Genomic DNA, 23,698 nt, shown 5'->3' with positions numbered 1-23,698 from the left:
TAGCTTGTGTAAAATAATATAGTAATTATTATCTCTGTCTCAGTGAAACACGTTTGAACCTAAATAACAAAAGGTTTATTATGAAACTATTTGTATGTTTGTGTATTAATAGAACAGTGAGTCAGTGTGTTGTGTAGTGATTGCGTGTCTGTGGTACGGTTTCTGTCTTATCTTTTTTTAACCCTTCTCCTCCTCCTCCTCCTCCTCCTCCTCCTCCTCCTCATCCTCTGTGTCTGCGGTCACTTTAAATCCGGTGGAGGAGAAGCTGCGTCCCCTCTTCTCTTCTCTCTGCCTGAGAAACAGCTGCTCGACTCTCACGACACTTCTCCAACTTTTTCCTCGCACAACAAAAAACTCCTCCATTCCCGGACTTTGCGCTTTTACGCACATCAGCTCCGGCCCAAACACAAACTCCGCTCCGCTGGAGGCTCGAGTGAATTTGGACTTTTCTCTTCTTTCTCTGCGTAATGCTGAGACGTCCTCTGCTCAACATCTGGATTAACTATTTGCAGTCGGAGCTCGCGGCCCTGCACAAACCTCCGGCTGTCTCGTCTGTCTTCATGGACAGACTCTGGCTTTTCTCTGGAATTTAACTCCCTTTGACAAACCCGGGCTTTGCGCATAGATTATGTATCCTCTAACATGGGTGCGAACAATGGAAAACAGTATGGAAGCGAGGGTGAGTGCTCTAATTACCGATTTTAAACACTATGCGACTCTGAGGCTCATTATCGTAGAGAGAATGAGTTTTTTACATTTCCGTTATATGCTTCAGTTCCACATTTGTGTCCAGGAAAAGTAAAATAATAGAAAAATAAAGTTCAGTTATTGTTCTGCAGCTTCACCTTAACTCTGGACATCAGTTAGCTGTAGCTCCAAACTAGCTCTATCCCCTCTATATCTGGGATTTTATCCCTTTAACTTTTAACTTTTATTCAATAGAGTTGAACTTAAACCAACCTCCATTCATAAACCTTCTCATTTTAGAGCATGTTTGCTGTTTCTGAGCTCAAAGCTGCTTCTGAGTGTTGATTGTGTCCCTTTGAAAAATGATTTTTAAAGATGTGCAACGTTTTTATTGTACCTATAAGATGTTGAGTGACATCTGGTGGTCATAATGTATGCACGTGAAAAGAAATGAACAGATTCTGCATGTATAAAGGTAAAAGGAGTTATTAATGCTACATCTAGTCCATGCACTTCTTTCTATATTTTTCATTTACCCACATTTCCTCCAGAAGTCTGACTTCCATTGTCAGTTTACCTGCAGCTGGAGGCTTTTTATATGTTGCTATGATTAATAAAACTGTATGGGGGTCACTCGCACAGCTGTTGTCACATGCAAGTATCCAGCTCCTGAGTAAGAGGCACAAGTGATGTTTTCAAAATGTCAAGAAGTCAAATTAAAAATCAAATATCACCACAGCAGCACGAGGAAGGAATTATATCTGGCTAGAATTTTAAAGAAAAGGTTTTTTCCTGCAGGTTTAATGACAGGGTGTGAAGTGTTTGGTTGTGTGTGTGTGTGTGTGTGTGTGTGTGTGTGTGTGTGTGTGTGTGTGTGTGTGTGTGTGTGTGTGTGTGTGTGTGTGTGTGTGTGTGTGTGTGTGGGCACTCAGTCACTGCGATAACAACTAATTCCAGAGATTTTTCTCCACAATTCCTTATCCTGCTATTGTCTGATTTGGAGGCCATTTTGTGCATATACACAAACACTCCGGGGACATGTGATCACTGTGCGAGAGACATTTAGAGGGACAGGTGCTCAAAGTTATGGGGGCACATGGAGCACAAGATTTTTAAACTGCAAACACACACCTCCACCACTTTCAGCACAACCTGTTGGATTAAAGCAACAATATATTCAAACTGAATGAGACAAGGAGTCTTGAAATCAAACCACATCATACTACACTGTGAAGTGAACCCTGTACTTCCTTCTCTCCCACTGATCATCATGCGTGTGAGAGTTCATGATCTGAAAGACTAAGTATCTGTGCAGCCAGGTCATTTTATTTATGGCAAAATTATTGTTAAGTTATAAAATACTCATCTTGACAAGGGCCAGAGGCAGTTCTTCACAAAAAGACAAACAAAAACCACTGTGACTCAAGGGCACTTTGTGTTTTTCATGTTTAGTTTCTCTCCTGCAGTCGATTGTTGTCGTTGGGCCGAGCGAAAGAACCAGAAGTTTCTCAGAGGAAAGTCTAAATGGATGATGCACAGCAGAGATTCTCATCATAATGGAAACGCTTTTCTCGCGTCACATTATGGATTAAAACCTCCAAACATGTCATTAATTATACTAGGGCAATGAGTTTATTAGTGAAATCGAACTCCACCTCGCTGCTACAGACACAGAACAAAGTGTGTTCCCCTTCACGGCTCCCCCTCATGTCCTCCCTCACCCGCTGTCTTTTTCATCTGAGATGTAATCCTCAACATTAGTCAGAAAAAGAAAAAAAAAAAACTCCATCGAACACGTTTCGTTTCTGTGTCCGGAGCAGAGATGTTTGTATAAATAACATTCCAGTGTGCTCTCTTCCTAAGTCAACAAGTGCAGAGAAAAGATTGAAAGTCGTGATGTTAAAAAATAACACGTGGACCAGCTCCACCTAGAAATCCAGACTGTGAAGGTTCAAGAGGAGATTCTATCATTCCAGTCTGTTAAAGGCAGAAGTTTAAAAAAAAAAAACTTTTATTTTTACTTAATCCATGAGAGAAACGCACTGTCCTGATGTTGCACCATGGACTTCTTCACTGTGCAGATTCCTAAGGACGTGACACACATTAATCTCAGTAAAGCTTCAAGTGCAAACCCAGTGTTTGGTCGTGTTGATGGGACGCGGCCAGATGTGAGCAGGATGATGTCAAACCTCCCAGATGAGAACCTGTGAGCTTGTGAGGTTTGGTTTTGATGAGTTTCCAGCACTTGTAGGTCTCTGGCTGAAGTGCACAGATGCATGAAGACATTTTGGAACAAGCTTTAAGGGCTTTAATATATTTTCTAATGAATAATTGTCTGATAAAAATGACACAAACCAAACAAGCTCTCATTGTTTTCAGTGCTGCAACAAATTACTGTATTATTAATTCCATTAGTGATTATTTGGCAGATGTGCCCCACCTCTGGTCTAATGTCCGCTGGGATCGGCTTCAGCCCCAACATGACCCTGAAAAAGGATAAACAGCATCATTGAAATATGTCATAATTACCGTGCGCATGAGGTGATGTCTGAATATATCCAGTTTAAAATTAAACTAGCAACCACTGACATTAGAGAAGAAGAAACAATTTGATCAGCTTTAAAAATAGTTTAATGGAGATTGATTAATCAACTTATTGTGGCAGGTTTATTGGTTTTAGTGAAGAAGTCGTTTCTTTCCTATTTTGAAAGAAAGAAATCTATCCATCCCATTACTGAATAGTGACGTGATTAAATAAACTGAATTTCTATTTCTGAAAACATGCTGAACTCGAGAAAGAGCGACGGCATTCATCTTCAACTTGTATAACCTTAATGCTCACACCATCATAACATATTTTACTCTCACCAATGAGATACTGTCTATCCATTTGTGTGTTTGTCTGTTAGTTGGCAGGATAAAATAAAAACTCTTCCTCTCAATTTGGGCCATATAAGAATCCAATACATTTTGATTTGGATCCATGATTTCTTATCATCTGTCTTATGATACATATGAGTCTGCAGCTTGTCTGTTGATCAACTGACATTCTAGTTGGTTTGATGATTGGTTTATCATTTTGTTTGTTTATCAGCAGGTTTATGTACAAATTACTGAACAGATTTCCATGAAGCCTGGTTGACGGATTGCACATGAGACAGAGAAGAATCCAGTCCACTTTGCAATGGATGTGGACAGGAAGGGATCCATCACTTTCTTTAACATTTTCAAAGGGCGATTCTGGACAATTTCTTCAATTTCCAGGGAATATTTCAAAGGTTTAGACTCAAATCTATGAGTTTGTGCAGTTTGGTGCAGATCCCAATAAACATGCTGCTGTAGAGGGGTATGCTCTCCAATTTGTGCCATTCTAGGTGTAAGTGTTGTCACCTCATAAAAGAAAACAGTGACTTTATTTGTAATTACAGAAGTCTACCGTCCATCCCTCCACATCTGTTTCCAAGTGTGACTCCACAATTAAGTAGACTCTGGTCACAACTATGCAGCAGCCCTCCACCAACACTTTATATAAGCTCGAGACAGGAAGCAGGAGCTTTCCTGAAAGTCGTTTTTCCACGAAAGCTCCATATAGGCATCAACCGAGCAGCCCTGTGGAGTTCCTCGGGGCCGGGCACAGAAACCCCGTAACCTGCCGAAGATGAGAAGGTCTTTGCTCCTCTCCACCCGGCCTCGTGCTTCCAGCTCGGCGTGGATAGTAGAAAATCTGTCCAACGCTGACATCCGCAAACCCCTCATGAATATCTGAGTCATTTCTAGGAGCAATAGCAGATGTGCCTGCTCAGTGATGTCACCACAAAATGTCATTTATACCTAAACCATATGAGCTGCACTGGATTTATATTATTTTATGTGTACGTGTGGGATCATGTGTTGGTGGTGTGGGAGCACAGGTTGGATCTTTTTGGACTTTGTGTTTTCTGCTGGTTTCAGGAGCTGTCTCATCCGGCTGGCTGCTCTTGATGTGCATGTGGGTGTGACCGGTTTGAGAATACCTCTCCAGCCTGTCGTGCATCGTGAAAGGCACATACTTAGTCTCAGGAAAGCCACAAAGCTGCATTTATGATCTGACAGAGGAATGAAGTATCACAAACAACTGCAGTCACAGAGGCGGACGCTTAAAAAGTGTACGTCGCTGAAATTTAGCTTGTAGAAATCCAAAACCCTTAATCCAATATTGCAGCCATAGCTCATAAAGGAAGCTCTGGTGCATTAGATAGAGCGATGGCTTTTTTTCTTTCTTGTGCAGGAGTGTTTCCTCACTGGAAGTGAAGACCGAACAGGCGATTTCAGGAGACTTTTATTCATCTTCCCAAAAAAAAAAGCGGACACTTACTCACACAAATCGGCCGAGACTTTGTGGATGAGCCAAGGCCCAACCATTCCTCAAAAAACCCGGGAACATAAATGTCATGGGAGCAGAGAGTGATGGGCTTTATATTTCCTCACACTTCATACCTCCTCGCCTCATTAAATACATCACGAAAGTGCGATCCCGCCTTATCTCGGACAGTCACGCTACAGGATCGCAGCATAAAGAGCCTGTTTTCATACGATAAGACTCAGAGTTCTTAGTTCAGGAAAGAAAAATGTCAAATTTGGGACAATATCTCGAAGTCATTGTACAATATAGGATTTTAAAGCCTCATAAGTCGTCTTAAAGTTGTCGTACTCAACAGCAATCTTGTCTTCTTCTTCCACGTTTCCCCTGCAGGTAAAGGGAGCTCAAGCATCTCCTCTGACATAAGTTCCAGCACAGATCACACACCAACTAAAGCTCCAAAGAATGTGGCTACCAGCGAAGGTAAGGCATCTGGTGCTCATTAACCAAACTCCCCTCCCGCCCTTCTTCTTCTTCTTCTTCTTCTTCTTCTTCTTCTTCTTCTTCTTCTTCTTCTTCTTCTTCTTCTTCTTCTTCTTCTTCTTCTTCTTCTTCTTCTTCTTCTTCTTCTTCTTCTTCTTCTTCTTCTTCTTCTTTCCCTCCTCCTCCTCCTCCTGCACTTTCTCCACTGCCTATTTTGGGAGAGAAACCTGTGTGTTCCTGGGATAACCCTAGATTGAAAACAAACTCACAGCTGCCATCAGAGACCAGAAAGCATTTCGTGGGCTTTGTTTCAGAAGAAGGAGGAAAAAAAAGAGAAAAACGCCCGGCTTCTCATTGTGGAAGAATGCTTATCTAAACTGTGGTCGTATCAGGCTCAAAGCACTGCGAAGGAGGGAGGGAGGGAGGGAGGCCTGCAAGAGAGAGAGAGGGGGGGGGGTTCACTGGAGAAGGAGAAGGTGTGGGGAGTGGAAATGGGGGAACGAGAGCTTCACCTCCTGCTCCTCGTCTCCTCGCAGCTCTCTGGCTCCCTCTCGCACCCCCCACACTCCGGCAGGCGTCCAGCGCTGGCAGCTCCTGCTCGTCTTTGTCAGGAGGTTCTGAGCTCTGAGTGTAAACTGCGTGCTCACTGTAGTGGTTCAGGAAAACTCTGCAGCTGACTGATGCCTCCTGAAGTCTCCTGTAAACAGCTGTCGCATTAGTGGATCAGTCTCGGGCAGTTTTTTTAACAAATCTGTCAGTCAGAGCCGCAGTTTTCTGTAATTTCAACAGAAATCAACAAACTAAAGTGTGATTATCTGATTTTATCTTGAAATAATATTAATTATAATCACAGTGTCTTGTAAAAAACTTAAATCTGAGCTTGTGCTCTCCAAGAAATTAGTTGAATACTCGTTAAATATCACAGTTCTTACGAAAAACTAGAAATAAACAAGCTTAACTAATAATAAGTTTACCTTAACATGTTACCATTAAGCCCTCCAAGGTTTTTGTTATTAATTTACAGGAACGAGAGGCGTCCTTAACCCCTCATAGCACTTTTCATTTTACAGATACACAAATGCAAATCTATCATACTCCCTAAAATGACAGAAACAGTGAAGTTGTGGGGTTGAAAATCCAAACAGCATGATTAAAGAATCTGAAACGCTCCACTGAGCTCAGGTGGTAATCATCTGTGGTTCGGCTATTTTTAACATCACAGAGCAGCTGTAAGTATTTGCCCCAATTTAATATGTCCCGTCACTAAAAGGTAAAACATGACGATACAAAGCATCTTGACCTCACATGTGGCGTGTCTAATGTCCACTGGGCAGGAAATGTTAAAAGAGAGAGAATCAAACCTCAGAAGCCAATGAATGAGTCACTTATTCACTAATTTGACCTTTAACCTTATCACGACCCACCACAGACACATGCTGGTCTCTCTCTCTCTCTCTCTCTCCTTTTGTGCTGTCGTCTCTTGACCAGTGAGTCACAGCATGTTTTGCACGCTCGTTCCTCTCGTGCATTGTCATCACCGATCTTAACTCTGCTCTGGCACGTCCAACGTGGTGTTCTCGTGGCTTGGCGCCGCCCACAAGAAAACAAACAGCAGCCAGGAGCTCATGTTTAGAAGCGTCGCTCAGAACCGAGATTTCGAGTTGTTTCTCCCGGAGGGAGAATTCTCCTCACGAGACTCACGCTGCTCGCTTGGTTTCAACACGTGCGCCAATTACTTTGTTTCAGTGAAGTCATTGTACAGATCACACTCACTGGGATGGTGTGAGCACATTACTGTCAGTCATGTAATTCCACTGGGAAACGCTGACTCACATGGATCTGTCCATTGACGAGCTTCGGGGGGGAAATTGAACAACCTGTGCAGATAGAAATATAAAGACAAAAGTCTAGTTTATGACCGGTGGCTTCCAGACCATACTATCCCTCTGTGTTATGCCTGAAATTGTTATACTTTTTTCCTCCATGCTAAGAGGGAGTAATTACATGGTCTGGAACCACCATGGCCACAGTCAAATCCCCCCTCCTTAAAAAACAGGACACACACACGTACACACACACACACGTACACAGTGGCAGATCACACAGTCCTTGCCCACCTCGTCCTGTGGTCCACTAAACTAATCAGGAAGCCGTCTGGGCTGTTTCCCCACCACACACTGGGAGTATTCATGTTCGGCCTCCAGTGTCCTCATGCTGCAGTAATGTCACTGCAGTCATAGGGTCATTTAGGATCTCCCACGGGGGGGTTGCTACAGGTAATTGGCGAATATAGATGTTTCCTACAAGAAGAGCTGCACGTGTTTATACTCCGCGACATGACTTCCATCACAAATGACATTAGAAAACAGAAGTAAACTTGTTTTCTTTCAGCGAAGAATAAGTCCTGCAGTTTCGACTTCACTAATCTAAGTGGATGCTATTCTAATCTGAGTAAATGGACTTTTCTCAGATCAGACATGGGAGTTAGATGATGTGTGAAAGAATATGTTTAATTTCTCAATGTTGTTGAATTTCAGGGCATGAAATAACCTATTGAGTTCCCAAACTTATGTGTAATTCAATGTATGAATGCAATTCATCCAGTGTATCACTTATAAAATCAAATTAGCTGTCATATTATCCATTTTATTCTTATATAGTCTATGAATACAAACGCTCAAGTTGATGATTGAAAGTAGCAGTAAAAGATTAAGCAACGTCTTGCTAACATTAACTTTATCAGAGTACTTAACCCTTATGAAGTCATTTCTTTTTATTTCTGAGAGAGAACGATTGTTTCCAAACCAGAGAAACTATCTGTTAGGTATTTCTGATGAGGAATGTTTTGTTTTTCTAAAGATAAACACAAATTTCCCACTGGGAGAATCTTAAAAGAAACTATCCTCACCTCAGAATTCAAGACCGAGTGGCTTTAAAGTCCATAAATCAGAGTAGTTATGAAAGTACTTGTTCAGGTCTAATATCAGTATGCAGACAGAAACTAGGCCATAGCTTTTCTTCCTGGTCCAACGTCTATTCCCACAAAATCAACATGAGGAAGTAACGCTCATTCTGCTCCTGAAAACAAACGGTCATCTGGCAAGCTCCTGCAAAGTGTCTCTGTTTTCATTTATTATTTCGCTGGGCTTGTGGCGTCCTGACCCAGTTGAGTTGCTTATTAGCCGCAGACAGAAAGGCACAGTCCCTGCACACTAAATCCCTCTTGTGGGATGAAATTGAGTATCTCCCAGCAGGGGTTACACTGTGACCCTCGTCTGGGCCTCAGGGGTTTGCTTTGGCACGGCCGGACTCGGAATGCGGCTCAGACGAGGAGCTGACAACACCCTGAGATGTTCAGCCTGCGGCGCTGTAACTCCTGAAGACCCTTTTTGATCCTGATCGGTCGAAGCTGTAGCCGCTGGCGTGACGCAGGCTCTGCGGGTCGGCTCCATCACCCGTTTGTAATGGCACCAGGAAGGTGGGAACTGTGGGAACAATGAGCGCACCGCCTTCCTGCACGTCTGCCAAGCACCAGAGAAACAGTGATAACGCTGAAAGGGAAAAGTTTACTCCGTCCTTCCATCCACCTCCGACGCTGTGACACAATATTGCACCATGTAAACCTGTCAGGATTCAGTAAATTCTTTAGATTATTCCGCTTTACCAAAGTCTGTTTCTTGCATTTAAGTCTTTACGGCGTTCCCACTGGAGTTAGGGATCGAGGGAGCAGTTATTTCCATTATAGATTCATCTGCTGATTATTTTATGCAGTAAATTGAGTCTATACAATAAGTTGTGAAGTCGTCAACTGTTCAAAGGCTTAATATCTTACAATTTATGACTTTATATGACAAAGAAAAGACAGAAAACTTTTGATGTATGAGAATGAAACCAGAAAATTAGCTCGAAAATCTGTTTCCCCCCGTATCCGTTAGCTTTCAGAAGAATTGCACTAATGCGGGTGCAATCTGGACTGAAGGCTGAGTCCGTTTCCATATACGTATCTAACGTTAAGCATAAATTAGCCTTTAGCTGAATCTACGCCAAATCTCTACAGGAATTAAAGGGAATGGATCTAATCCGGCCTAAATTATGTTTCACACACTGTCCAGTGTAAATGGCTCCTCCACTCCACTAACGTCTACACCGTGTTAATAGTTTTTCCCTCTGAAGAGAAACAAACCCGCCTCACTCACTCCTGTTTACTCTGCCGGACAGATCGTGTTTCGCTGTTGTGTTTTGACGCCGGCTGCAGTTCGCTGTTTATTCGTGTCGTTTTCTCTCGGGAGAGAAAAGATTTAAGTTTGTTATTCTCCAGTCGCGCCGTACATGTAACTTTTAATCTCTCATCTGAAGTCGTTACTGCAGCGATCAACCAGCCTCTGTGACAAATCTGTCTTTTTTTTTAAAGTTTGGCTGAAACCTAATGCTGCATGTGTTCTGTTTTCCTGCAGCTGCGTGGGGAGGCGGAGGAGTTTGTTTAGACGGTGAAGCATCTGTTTCTACAGGGAAATGTTTGTCCGACGTACGACTTGTCTTATAGTGTCGGATTATTCTCGTTCAAATGTGTAGAAAGTCACAGCCTTAAAGAAGTTTATGCTCATAAACAGGAGGCCGAGCTGGTGGGGAATGAATCCGTCCCTTTTCGGCACTCTGACTTTGGACACGAAGCAGCAGCCTGGAGTTATTACAGGACGTTTTATCAGGGCGTCTGTGGTGATTGTGATGAGAAACATCGGTGATTTATCTCTAATCCTCATTGGAAATTGTCGGCGCAACAAGAGAAAACACAGAGAGGACGAGGAATGCCAACGCTATTTCCCCCCAGATTTTCCCCATCAGCTGTCCTCGCTCCTCCCCCTTCCTCTCCGCCGCTCCTCCAGCCAGGAAACCTGAGCGAAAAAACACAGAACGAAAAAAGAAAAAAAAAGAGAGAACCAGTGAAAGCAGTTTACCGTAGGAGGAAGAGGAGGAGGAGTAGGAGGAGGGGGGGGAGGCAGCTCAGCAAGCAGAGCTCTCCATCTCATAACTCTTCTGTGATCACTGCTCGCTCCTCTCGGCCTCAGAGAGGAAGAGCTCTCCTTGTTGTTTTCGATGCGTTCGGCGTGTTCCTCAGCAGGGTCACATGGTTCAGGTCGACTGCAGCGGCGTGTTCGACAGGAGTCTGGACGCACGCCACCTGGCCGACCCGCACGCTTGCTTCCTGTACGATTTGGGGGCTGCAGGCGATGTTTTCACTGTGATACACCTGGGCCTCTCGGCTTTTAATGTGGCGATACGACCACAGACGAACTGACACATCGAACCCCCCCCCCCCCCCGTTTTCATACTGTGGTTTGTGTCATGACGTAATCGGGGGAAATGTCAGTCGGGGGCTGAAGCTGAGATGGTACAAAAATAAAAAGAAAGTTTCCCTCTGGTTAGTTTTTCTTCGGGGAATTGATCAATTATGTTGCGTAGAACATTGTTTGCACAGACCAACCGGAACAGATTATTAGTTCTTCTTTATCCAAAGCTTAATAAAGTGTGTATGTTAAATAAAGCAGCAGCTTAATACCGACATACTTAGCACATACAGCTGTTAGCATGAGTGCAGACTTAGCACTACAGCCATTTAGGAGGCAAAGGCAACAGTCCACTAATTAGCCAGTTAGCCATTTTAGGCCTAGCCATACTAAGTGTAAAATGAATGTATAAAATAAAACGTTGTTGTCGCACGTCAGAATCCGAGCAGTGTCCGAAATGTTCTTTTCCTTTTCCAATAAGCTCAATAAACAGCCCGGTGCGAGGAGGAGCTAAGCAGCAATACCTCCAACATGTTGAGTCTTAGTTTGAGACGCACAAACCTAAAAACAACAAGTCGTGGTATGAAACAAAAAGATTAATAACGTGTATTTTCCATCCTGCAAATTCTGAGCAGTCCTTCCAAGACTAAAATGTTCCAGTTCCATGAGGCAGCTGCTCAGGACTGTGATGTGGAGCCAGTGTGACAGTTCTACACAGTTTTCATTCTACATAAATATATACCGGCAGCGCAATGCATAGCTGCTCTCTCTCTCCACTGTAAAGATTTATGTAAGGACGATGTTTTTCGTCGCGAACAAATCTCCGTCCCTGTAAAAGAACCTCTCTCCGGTCGCTCCTTTGTCAGAAGTTTCTAACCACAGAAGTTCCAGCACTTCCCTTGTTCTGTTGCTTTAACCACATGAGATCATTACATTTGCTCCTCATCACAACCAAATCAACTGTTTGGGGCCAGCGCTCACTTTTCCATTCCCCTCAGATGTGCAGTTCCTCTGTGTGCGTGCCTGTGTGTGTGTGTGTGTGTGTGCGTGCCTGTATGTGTGTGTGTGTAGTTACCCTCCTCAGTCATTTAACACGACTGTCACTCCCTGTAACCCTTCTCACGCACCAGCAGCAAAGAGCATGAACTGTACAGAAAGGCATCTCGTGCACATGAGAATCTAACTTCTTTGACATCTCGATTTAACAACCTGTAAAAAAATCAAAAATAAACGACATCATCCTGAATTCCGGCGACTCGCAAAAGGCCAGATCAATTTTGAATGACGCTAAATTGCCTCCGGTGTCTCGGCTGTCATCTCCACTCTGGAAATGTGCTGTGATGAATGAGACGCCTGCTGCTGTCCTCCTCAGCGGCGGCTTTATAAAGTGACGGGTGTGTGTAGCGCGGGGACGTGTGTCCTTCTAACAGACGGACGAGCTTTAAGAGGCGGAAAACTCCCCCGGAGGAAAGTCGTGGTGATGTGGGGAAAGAGTGTTGCAGCTCCTGGCGCTCGCAGGAGCTTCGAAACCCAACGTGGAGACTGAGTGAGTGTGAGAACCCGCTGCAGCCCAGGAGTGGAGGAGCTGTGGGGGTGGTGCGGAGCTGAGGAGTCTGTTTCCTCTCCGAGCGTTGACATTGTAAAGGAACCAGCAGGACCCTATTGTCTCTCACATTGTCCAGTGACGCAAGACCTTCCTGTAGTGAAGGCTCTGCTGATAGCCGAGCCGCCACACTGTACGCTAATATCAACTTCCATGTATTCAATAAAACCTGAGACAGACCCAGATGGTTTCTATCCCAGGACTTCTCCCTCCCTCACTCAGATGTTTCTGTTTAAGGAGCTGCAGTGCTGATGCATTAATTTGTGTTTTTCTCATTCGGTCAAACTCCTGCTGCCTGGTTGTTTTATATTAGCTGAACTTTCTCTGTTTTAACACTTCCCCTCGTTCTTTTTTCCTGATGATATGGATTTGATTTCCTCGCTCGTGAGAAGAAAACGATCCGTCTCTGATTCCCTCACATAGGATACATCCCTACTGCTGCTTTTTGTTTGGAAACTCATCAACTCTGCTACAGATACGTCTGGAGCTTTAGAGACACTAAAACAGAGAAGTTAGGAAACGCTGCTGGACCCGTGTTAGTTCGAAAACTCCGGGGTTGCGTTTGAGTTTGGACACTCAGAACCTCTTGGGTCTTTTCTGATTCTCAGGCTCCTATGACAAAACCCCCCAACCGGAAGAAAACCACCGGCATTAGCCTCGGCTACCAGTGCAGAACACAAAATGCATTCTGTCATCAATTACAAATGTCACTGACCCTGTTTTCTTTGCTAACAGCTGTTGTGCAGTTAAATCTGTGAAATTTGTGTACACCAGCATGTGCATGGCCAGTATATATATGCATTTTCAGCCATGATGCAATGGACCGGGATTCAGACTTCTCGTGTGGAGAGAGATTGTTTTAGTTTGAAAGTGCCATCTTCACAAACTAATAGACCCAATCAACAAGGGGCGGTGTCTGCCCGTTCAAACTAAATGTTTTCAGGCAGCGGAGGCCAGAAGCGTTTCCAAACTTCTCTTGTAGCGTCTCTAAAACTCAGACATGTTGTGGATCGCTGGCGTATCTGTAGCAGAGTTGACGCACTTCCAAACTAATTCGTAGTCATATGGAAGCGGCCTTGCTCCACACCACCCTGTCTTGGCAGAGCAGGAACATGTCACAGGCCTAATGGCATGGAGGTAATGGATTGGTCCGTCCTGCCAGATGCAGCAGTAATAACCCTGCGAGCTTCAGACAGGGTCTTAGCGGAGCTTCATGGCACCGGGAGATCCTGAGTGGAATCCCTAGAGCTTTGGTTTATGACCAGACTGCGTCAACGTCTGGATTGACCCTCTCTGTGCACTTGTCTCCGTCTCTGGTAAAGTCAGCAGACTCCACTGCCAATTTCTCCCCCCCGCCCCTCCTTTCCTTTTTGTTCTTGCTTCCATTTTCTTTTGCTTACCCTCAAAATGTGTTTTTCTGCACCACTTTTTTTTCCGGGGGTAATTCGGCAGGTTTTTGCCATTAAGGCGACATCGCTCCCAACATGCAGCTGCGCCTCTTCATCACGCAGGCATCTCGTCTCTTCACTGATCACTCCGATTGATTTACATTAAACCTCTGGTATCAAAGCCCGGGCCAGATGTGTCTCAGAAGTCCACGTTAATGGGATCCGGCTGCGGCGCGGCTGCGGATCAGCTCACATTCGGGTATTAGTGGCAAATGATTTCAGCCAAGTATGCCTTGCTGTGGCTACATGCACATTCAAAATGCATGAGTTTCTCTTTCATTTCACCCAACGCTCCGTTGTTCTTTGTCCGGGGCAAAGACCAGATGTTCCACTGTTTCTCCTCTGATTTCCTGAGTCCTCCACCATCTGCACTCGCAGTGGCTTCAAGAGGAGTTTAGCAGCTGTACGGTATTTGTTCTGTTAATGATAGGTTTGTAGTGATGCGGGGGTATAAAACACAGCACTTCTGGTTAAGAAAAGTTTATTTTTTCATGCTTAGCATTCGGAGCTGCAGGTAAACGCAGATTAAATCCCAGAGATCTCGTCCCAAAAGTCCATTTACTAGCTGTTTCTGGAGCTTTCAGTCACATCATGTGGTCCTTATTAGTGGATACGGTTTGCTTATAGTTGCCATGGAGAAATCCAGGCTTGGTATCTGTTATGATTTTATTCATGGCACCTCTAGGACTCTTCATCCATGTTGGTTCTTAAATGAATCCCACAGTTCATTATTAATCCTCTTTTGATGTTATGATTCATACATCCGGGCTTCGTACACGTGGCAGTTGAAAGTTTCTTTAAAAGTTTGAAAATTGGACCTTGAGTGGTTTAAAGGTCAAGAGGGAACTTTAACATCTGTTTGATGTTTTAGGGGATCTGGGGTCTTTGAAATTTGAATATATAGGATGTATATCTGGGCCAGGAATATACTTTTTTGCATTTGATAAACTGTGATGATTCATGATCCCTTGATGAACGTATCAGAGACTTTTTGTGTTGGACTTTATTCTGTATTTCTATATCATTTCATGTTTTATTTTGAAGCCACAATCCTTGTGTCTCTTACTTGCTTTACTTCCTGTCTTTGTCCTGTTTCCCGTCTGCACTTGTCCTCCTTTGATTCACCTGTGTTCAACTCAATATATTCTCTCTGCTCCTTGGCTTATGTGTCTGTTTGTCTGTTTATTTATGGTTTCACCATCATTCTGTCTGTGGGTTTTGAAGTTTTGGTTTCTTGGATTTCCTATTTGGATAATAACGCTTTTCTTAAATGTCGTAATACCACAGCTATTTAACTAGAAGGGTGCAAAGCAGAGTGCAAACCCTGCCAATGCCCATAAATGCAATCAAGCTGCACCAAATTGCACAAACTAATAGATTTCAGTCCTCTAAATACGCCTGTTCGACAGATGCATAAACAATATGTTCATCTCATAACCAGAAGTAACAAAGTGTGAAACATGTGAATATTTTGGTCATAAGATCATTGTCAACAACTTCATCGTCGGTGAATGAATAAAGAGATGCAGTCAGAAAACATATAGACGACACCTGGGCGTCGTTAAAGTTCCTGTTGCTATCGATCCGAACCCTGGTGCAACGCAGCAACTGTAAATCTGTCTCCATTTAACTTTCCCCACCAGCTGTGTGAGAGTGTGTCTGGGTACGAGCGGGGGGGGGGTGCAGTTTGTCTGGTAGCGTTGTGTCGCCCTCGGCTCGCAGCCCTTTTCTGATCAGCGACACATGTGATCACGCACTTTGGAAGTGGCTCTTTACTCAGTGGCAGAAGATTTTCATCTTCCTGCACGTTGAATCCTTCAGATTATCTGGGATGTGCATAATGAAGCCGGGCCTCAAACATCCATCAAAACTAATGACTCGAGAAATGTATCCGTGGAAAATCTGATCTTCGGCTGCATGATGAGATTTTTGTGGAGAGGTTTTGTTGTGATGCCACAGGATTGATCCCAGACTTTGATTTTTTAGCCATAAATATGAATCCTTCATTAATTTTCTGTATGCTTGTAGTAGCTTTAGAGTTGTGTGAGGTCATTGTGACCTTTGACCACTGATATCTAATCAGTTCATCTTTGAGTCCAAGTGAGAACTTTGTCAGGATTTGACAAAATGTTCTAAAGGCAGAATTGAGATATCATGTTGAAGAGGGCCGTGAATATGTAAGGTCACCGTGACCTTGACCTTTGACCAGATGTCTAAAATATACAGATTCTGACGTGTTTGTGTAGCTCTGTCCTGTCGACTGTGTAGCTCCAGTCGCGTTGGATGAATCCACAAACACGAGGTATTCACTCAGGAATCTTGCAACATTCATAATGGACTCGAATAAACATAAAAGTCAAAGGAGCGCAACTGCCACGACATATTTGAACAGGTGTGTGAAGTCTGACATAGATGAGGTGTTTATAGGACCTCGGACCATTAAACTTGTATTAAGCTGAAAAAAAACATTGCATTATCATTGGAAAGATCCAGAAGAGATGCCAAGATAAGCTTAATAAGAAATAATCACATCTATATAGACGGACCACCCACGAGAATGTGATGCATTAAATCAAACTGACGTCCCGTAGGAACGATAAACCTCGTGTTTGCTGCAGATTAATTTATTCTATACGGTGCTACTCCTTAGTTCTGTCTCGAGCTTGGATGCGAGTGAGACTTTTAAGGCACATGAGAGGCAGTTGTAAAGTAGCTGTGAATCGGAGGACATGTTCCCGAGAGAGAGGACGAGCCTGCGCATGTCATCAGCGGCGAGTCGGGAGGCGCACCGAGCTCGAGGGTCTGGAATAGAGATCCTCCACGAGGCCATGAGGACGGTGTCACTGTCTCGTCTCAGCGCACGAATCCACATGACGGGCAGGAGGCCGTTCATTTGTCATGCAGATGTTGACACACAGCGTGGAAGCAGCTGACTGTCGGACCTGAAGCCGCCATTAGTCAACGTCCATCAGCTACGGTTCAGTCTGCACGACTAGAACTCCACATGTGGGTTAATGCAGGTAACCTGATAATTATGTCAACTTAAACTCATGGGAATTACAGCTAGAAAACCTCGAGCTGACATACGACTCAAAAGTCAAGTTGACTCAACACACAGATGTTACAATTCCTCCTTAAAATATCTGAAACAACTCACTTGCGTTATCTACCAAGCCGTGAGTGACGTCACAGTCGTGAGTCCTTGAAATGCTTTTAGTGACAAATCAAACTGGGGTCGTTGGGTATGAAGGAGGCAGATAGCATCAGAGGAGAGCACTCAGCGTCCCAGGGTGACGGGTCGGGTCCGTTCCGACGCCTCAGCCGCCGTCGTCTCACGCCACGGTGATGGGATCCAGCCACCGTCTCTCACAGCTGCGTCTTCAGCTGCGGCGGCAATCAGTGCACATCTGTCGGGGGGGCCTCAGTGTTTACACAGGACACACCGTACGTTGCTTTGAAGAGGCCCGGTCGCTGCTGCCCAAACGTTCCCGAGATAAACGTGACACATTTTCTCCCAGAACACGATAACGACACCGATGGAAACTCCTCTTTACTGAAGATCAAAGCCAATCAAATCGAGACTTTTTGATGAATGATGTGGCCTTTTCGTTTATTTTTTCTCCAGCTGTCAATTAAAAAGTGATACGATGTCTTCTCTGGCACGGATACAGAGAAAGACTCAATTGCTCTTGAATAGCAATTGTCATATGTCTCCTTTAAGGCCCGAACCTCGAGGATACATTAATACGGTGGCCCTGAGAACTCAACGAACCGCAATTTAAGAAAACACATGCAAGTCGACAAAACACAAGCAAAGTAAAAAAACATCTTCATCAATTTCCTAACACAACACATTACCAAAACGCGCAGCAAATAGAGGAGAAACGACAACAGAAGTGTTTCCAGAGCTAAAAGTGATGGATACTGCTGCATACAAATTCGGATCCACATTAGCCTCCACTAGCATAACAACACTTTGCCTGATTTACATCGTTGGAGGTGGTAATTTTTGACAAATTTCTGTTGCATTGATTTAGTTTCTGATGAGTCTTGATTATCTCATTCTGATGAGAGGAGGCTGTAGCTTGTGTCAGGGGAAGTGTTGCATCCTGTGTTTCCTTTCTGCGTGAGCGTGAGATTATTTATCACACTCACATGTCATCCGTTGGTAAATGCACTTTAATCTAAAGCATGTTGAGTGTCTTTGCCTTATTTAGACGTCTAATTTTCTTTATTTTTCGAGTCCGTCTCCAAAGTCCCCAGATGCCAACCTCCACCACCAGAGTGTCTCTTTCAGATGCTCAGCTTCTCTTTCTCCTTGCATGGAAACACTTAGTCTCTGGGTTTTTCGCTGTTCTCTCCACCGCAGGTTACAGTACAGTCACAGCACGACTGTTTACAGTTGTCACAAGTCCTTCTGAGAAGTGGAGGAAATTGCTTGTGGAAATATAAGTGCATGAGTCAGGCCTTGAGGAAAGAACGAGAAGAACAGGGTTAGATGGCTGTGGCCTGTTCTCTGTGAGTTTCTTGTTGGAATGCACTAAATGTCACAGACTGATGATGTTATTTAATGTATGTGAGGGAGGATTTTTCCCTTTTAGCACAAGTGGAAATATGACGTGGTTGGCTTTTAATTTTCCAGATCTGGAAATTGATTTCTCAGTGTTTGCAGCAGTGATAAAGTATTAGACATCATAGTGAAAGTCTAGTTTCTCTGGTTTAATGCTGTTCAGAAATCCTATTATAAAAGACACTGGCGACTGTTTAAAACACATTATTAGATTTTCTATATTTTGTATTTGTTATGTCATTTATGTACTTTTGGTTTATTTTGGTGAAGCAAAAGGAAAATATCCACCGATAAGTACAATTGAGTTAATCTATTCAGTCTATTTTTCTAAAAATCCCGTCCCTTTTGTCCGGATTAGTCTTGGTTCATTTCCCATCCTTCCACCAAGTCCTGTGGAAATTCGTTCAGCAGTTTTTGTGTAATCAGAAAAAGACACAAACAAATCAACAGATGGATGAAAACATAAAGTTCTTGGCAGAGGTAACAAATAGGAATCGCTGCTATATTCAAAACAAAGGGATAAATAGGAAGAAACTCTCAGAATCTCTCCAGACACTAACTCCCTTTGTCTCTTTGTCTCTTTGTCTCTTCAGGTCCATCCTCCAGCACCAGGACTCTGAGCACCCCCAGCCCGGGTCTGATTCTCCCGTCCAAGTCCTCCTCTCTCTCCTCGCCCGCCCTCTCCAGCAACGGCCATGAGACCAACTCCTCGTCCTCGTCCTCCGCCCCGGCAGAGACGGTGGCCGTGGTGCACCCCCACCCGGGCACCCACACCCGCTCCCGCCAGTCCAAGACCCATCACCACGCCCCCATCGACCTCCTCCCCGACCACGCCCTCCTGCAGATCTTCTCCCATCTCCCCACCAACCAGCTGTGTCGCTGTTCCCGCGTGTGCCGCCGCTGGTACAACCTGGCGTGGGACCCGAGGCTGTGGAGCAGCGTGCGGCTGACGGGGGAGCTGCTCCACGCCGACCGCGCCATCAGGGTCCTGACCCGCCGGCTGTGCCAGGACACGCCCAACGTGTGTCTGACCCTGGAGACGGTGGTGGTGAGCGGCTGCAAGAGGCTCACTGACCGGGGGCTGCACATCGTGGCCCACAGCTGCCCGGAGCTGCGCCGCCTGGAGGTGGCCGGGTGTTATAACATCTCTAATGACGCCGTGTTTGAGGTGGTGTCCCGCTGCCCCAACCTGGAACACCTGAACCTCTCAGGTAAAACGTTTCTGTCTGATCATATTCAATAAGAGTGCTGCAAGGTTTCTGGTATTTAAGTTACAATATAGAACCAAAAATCACCAGATCAATGATGTTCAGGTGAGAAAACATCCTCAATCCAAACCATCTCACCTCGATTATCTGCTAGACTTGTTCATTTTGATGAAGGAGCGGCTGCTGCCTCACATCGTGCACGTGTGGAGTTACCTCGAAGAATTCCTCCTCCTCTCTCCCCTTCTCTGTCTTTTCTCCTGAAGCTGGTAAAATCATCAGAGGAGCCGGAGCAGCTCTGCCAACCTCCAGCTCCCATGTGGGAGAAGAAAGACTTTTCTTTACCTCAACATGAGGGAAAGAGCCGGTTTCTGCTGGTTTCATTAGGGAAGTGACACAAATAACGTGAACCTGGACAGAACCACGCTGGCACTTTGGCTCTTTGATGCTAAAAGTAGACTTTTAGAAAGTTTGTGGTTTTAATTTGAAAAGCCAAAAGTGATTAAATCATACTGTAATACTTTTTGAGCAGTGAGGAGACGAGTATTGATTTTCATCCAGAAAACTGATCAGTGTTTTTTAGTGTTTTCATTCTTATAGTTACAGGCATGAGGCAAAATACAGAAGGTTTTACTGTGGCGCCCTCTAGTGGTTACTCACTGAACTTAACCTTCTTAAGATGCTAATTAGGGTAAATGGCAGAAGATCCACAGCAATGATACAGTAGATCAGTATAAATTGTATCTACCTTGCAAAAATGATCTATAAATGATCCTGAGCTGACGACCTCTTCTTCCTTCCTCTTCCTCCAGGCTGCTCCAAGGTGACGTGCATCAGTCTCACCCAGGAGGCCTCCCTCCAGCTGGCCCCTCTGCACGGACAGCAGATTTCCATCCACTACCTGGACATGACCGACTGCTTCTCCCTCGAGGACGAAGGTTTGCGAACTATCGCCTCCCACTGCCCCCGCCTGACGCATCTGTACCTGCGCCGCTGCACTCGACTGACGGATGAGGCCTTGCGCCACCTGTCTCTCCACTGCCCTTCCATACGGGAGCTCAGCCTCAGTGACTGCCGCCTGGTGGGCGACTTCGGCCTGCGCGAGGTCGCCCGGCTGGAGGGCTGCCTGCGCTACCTGAGCATAGCCCACTGTACCCGCATCACGGACGTGGGCATGCGCTACGTGGCTCGCTACTGCCCGAGGCTGCGCTACTTGAACGCCAGGGGTTGTGAGGGGCTGACGGACCACGGCCTCAGCCACTTGTCCAGGAGCTGCCCCAAGCTCAAGTCCCTGGACGTGGGCAAATGCCCGCTGGTGTCCGACAGCGGGCTGGAGCAGCTGGCGATGTACTGCCAGGGCCTGAGGCGAGTGAGTCTCAGAGCCTGCGAGAGCGTCACGGGCCGAGGACTCAAGGCGCTGGCGGCCAACTGCTGCGAGCTGCAGCTCCTCAACGTGCAGGACTGCGAGGTGTCGCCGGAGGCTCTGCGCTTCGTCAGGAGACACTGCCGCCGCTGCGTCATCGAGCACACGAACCCGGCTTTCTACTAAGGCTCTTGGACGGCTCCTCTGACAAGTGGATGTTTTAATATTCCTGCTATGGTGTTGGCAGAGTTCAGCGACTGGCGTGTCAGAACTGGTGGAAAACTGGGGGTGCAATACTGGCCAGGAACTGTCTCTTTTTTTTAAAATGCGCTTAGTGGCTGTTAATGCTGTTCTTTGAAAATACGTCATAGAATGTATTTAACATATTTATCTGTAAAAAAGGCAGAGACGTGCAGTATCTCAACATCTTACTGTTTTTTGTCTCCGTCACCATTTGCAATGTAGCAACATGCAACACTGAGCACTGGGTACAGTCGTGTTACCTTTAAAAACATTGTAATATATTTTATTTGAAAGCTCATCATCACCTTAAAAACCCTGAGTCATAATCATAAGCAAACATTACTGCATCTATTTATAAACTGCAAGTATCTGCAGAATAAACCACTAAGAATGTAGCGACAGAGCAGATCCAGGGCCTCATTTACAACAAAATGCAAAAATTGGGATCTAGAAACACAAACTTGATGCAGACGTCAGGTGGTGAATTGAAGCCAGATTATTGATTCTCTTTATCATAAACTTTAAAAACCAGCAGTGTTGCTTTGTGCACGTGCAACAGTTTAATAAGTTTGCACTGTTGTGTAAATGAGGCCCCCTGTGATTTCACATATACTCAGTGTCACTCTCTTTATGTTTTTGTGCAGATGCACTTTACACGATTACTCTGACAATCACTTCACTGAGTCATATTTCAGATTTCATCAATACTATTTCTATTAATCAAACTATGAGACAAACAACTAACTGTTATGGGACCATTGCTGAAAATACACAAGGACACGTTGCTGCTATAACTGTGCCAATAAAACTTTTCTGACAATCCGCCTCCACATCAGAGTTTTTATTCAGCCAATCATCTGTCTTCTCAAAGGATCTAAATTTGTACATAAAGATATTTTAACTCTATTGTTGTTAAACGGGAGGAAGTGGAGACCCCTCATCCGTCTTTATCACAGTCTGTGATCTGCACATGTTACAAAACAGTATCTATGACAAGCATGTGTGTCTTTGTTAAAGGTTGTGTTCCCCTTTAAGGACTCGAGTGTCAAAGGTCAGTGAGTCAAGGAGGGAAAATGTGCTTCCTGCTTCATGCTGTCGTCGGAAAGTTCGTAATCTGACATAGAAATAGAAGCAGCTGCCCCCGAGCGCTTTCCTGCCACAGGGGAAACATTCTGTGCTCCTGCGATTCGGAGAACTCTGGTGTAGTGACTTTGAAAAACGTCCACTGTGTGAGGACATTACAGGACAGTGGGGGTGCGGAGGAGTAGTTAGACATTCAGTTCGCTCATCCACCACTGGGGTCTTTAGAGGGAGGGAGTGAAGTGAAACATTAAAGTGCTGAAGATGTGAGTATTCGCTTGCTCTTGTTGGAAACCTCATATTTCCTGTACATCAGCTGCAGCACTATGCTGGTCACCAGTAGAGGTCACTAGAGGTCTTAACTTTCTACATGCAGCTTGGAATTCAGGGGACATTTGTTCAAATGAGAAGAACCATCACACAAATATGTAAGATAGGGTGACCAGATTTGAGTTTGTAAAAAAGAGGACACTTCGTCGCGGGGGTGGGGGGGGGGGGGTGTTGGCGTGGGGAGGTGTAGTGTATAGCATGCCGCACCATGACCATGTGAATGCATACAAATGTCACAAATGAAATGACAAAAATGACACAAATGACTATATGAACATCTATTTATTGAACTTTAACAAAATTGCAAAGTGCAAATGTAAAACAAATATTTTTTGTGGCATTTAAATGTGTCAATAATGATAACAAATAAAACATTCTAAATAATAAATTCTTTATATGGCCACATATTAAAATAAGAAAATTAAGAAACTTTTCAGTCCTCCTCATATGTTAAAGCAATAATGATAACAAATACAATATTCTAAATAATAAATTACTTATATGGCCACATATTAAAATAAGAAAATTAAGACACTTTTCAGTCCTCTTCATGTGGTTGGCCATATTATGTGCTGTTGTAAACAGCGCACGGAGTGGAAGCGGCAAGGTGCTCAATGTTGCCAGATTGGAAATGGCAAAGTAACGTTCCAAAGGCTCAAAATAGTCGTATTTGGAGGATAATTATCGTGGCTCTGGCAACCCTGAGATCGGTCGCCCAATGACAGACTCTCTCTACAGTCAGCTCGCGCAAGAAGGTGGAACGTAAGGGTGGTACCATTTCCAGAACTTGGAAGGCCGAAATAACTAGTAGGCTATGTTAAAGACCCAGAAACACAAATATGCGACGAGGCAAAAAAAAAAAAAAAATTATTAATATTTTTTTGCGACGAGGCAGAATACCGGACGTTTTTGGAATCCCTGCCGGACGCATTTTTTAGGTCTCGAAAAGAGGACATGTCCGGGAAAAAGAGGACGTCTGGTCACCCTATGTAAGATGTGTCTGAGACTTCATGGATCACATAAGATAGTCTTCATTGGGTCTGTGACAATGTAGTTCAAGTT

At 44.5% G+C, this 23,698-nt stretch overlaps 1 protein-coding gene across 1 annotated transcript; it reads left to right on the top strand.

Annotated features, from left to right (window-relative positions):
* Nucleotides 1–299: 299 nt before the first annotated feature.
* Nucleotides 300–22,046, top strand: LOC133026951 (F-box/LRR-repeat protein 7-like). The gene is made up of 4 exons (XM_061093952.1): nt 300–679; nt 5,420–5,509; nt 19,009–19,626; nt 20,433–22,046. Exons 1-4 carry the CDS (start codon nt 643–645, stop codon nt 21,167–21,169), a joined length of 1,482 nt encoding a protein of 493 aa, XP_060949935.1. The 5' UTR covers nt 300–642; the 3' UTR covers nt 21,170–22,046.
* The last annotated feature ends 1,652 nt before the right edge of the window (nt 22,047–23,698 follow it).

The sequence above is a fragment of the Limanda limanda genome, chromosome 20 (assembly GCF_963576545.1).
Source record: "Limanda limanda chromosome 20, fLimLim1.1, whole genome shotgun sequence".
Classification (NCBI taxonomy): Eukaryota; Metazoa; Chordata; class Actinopteri; order Pleuronectiformes; family Pleuronectidae; genus Limanda; species Limanda limanda.
This window is presented reverse-complemented; position numbering and strand designations above follow the sequence as displayed.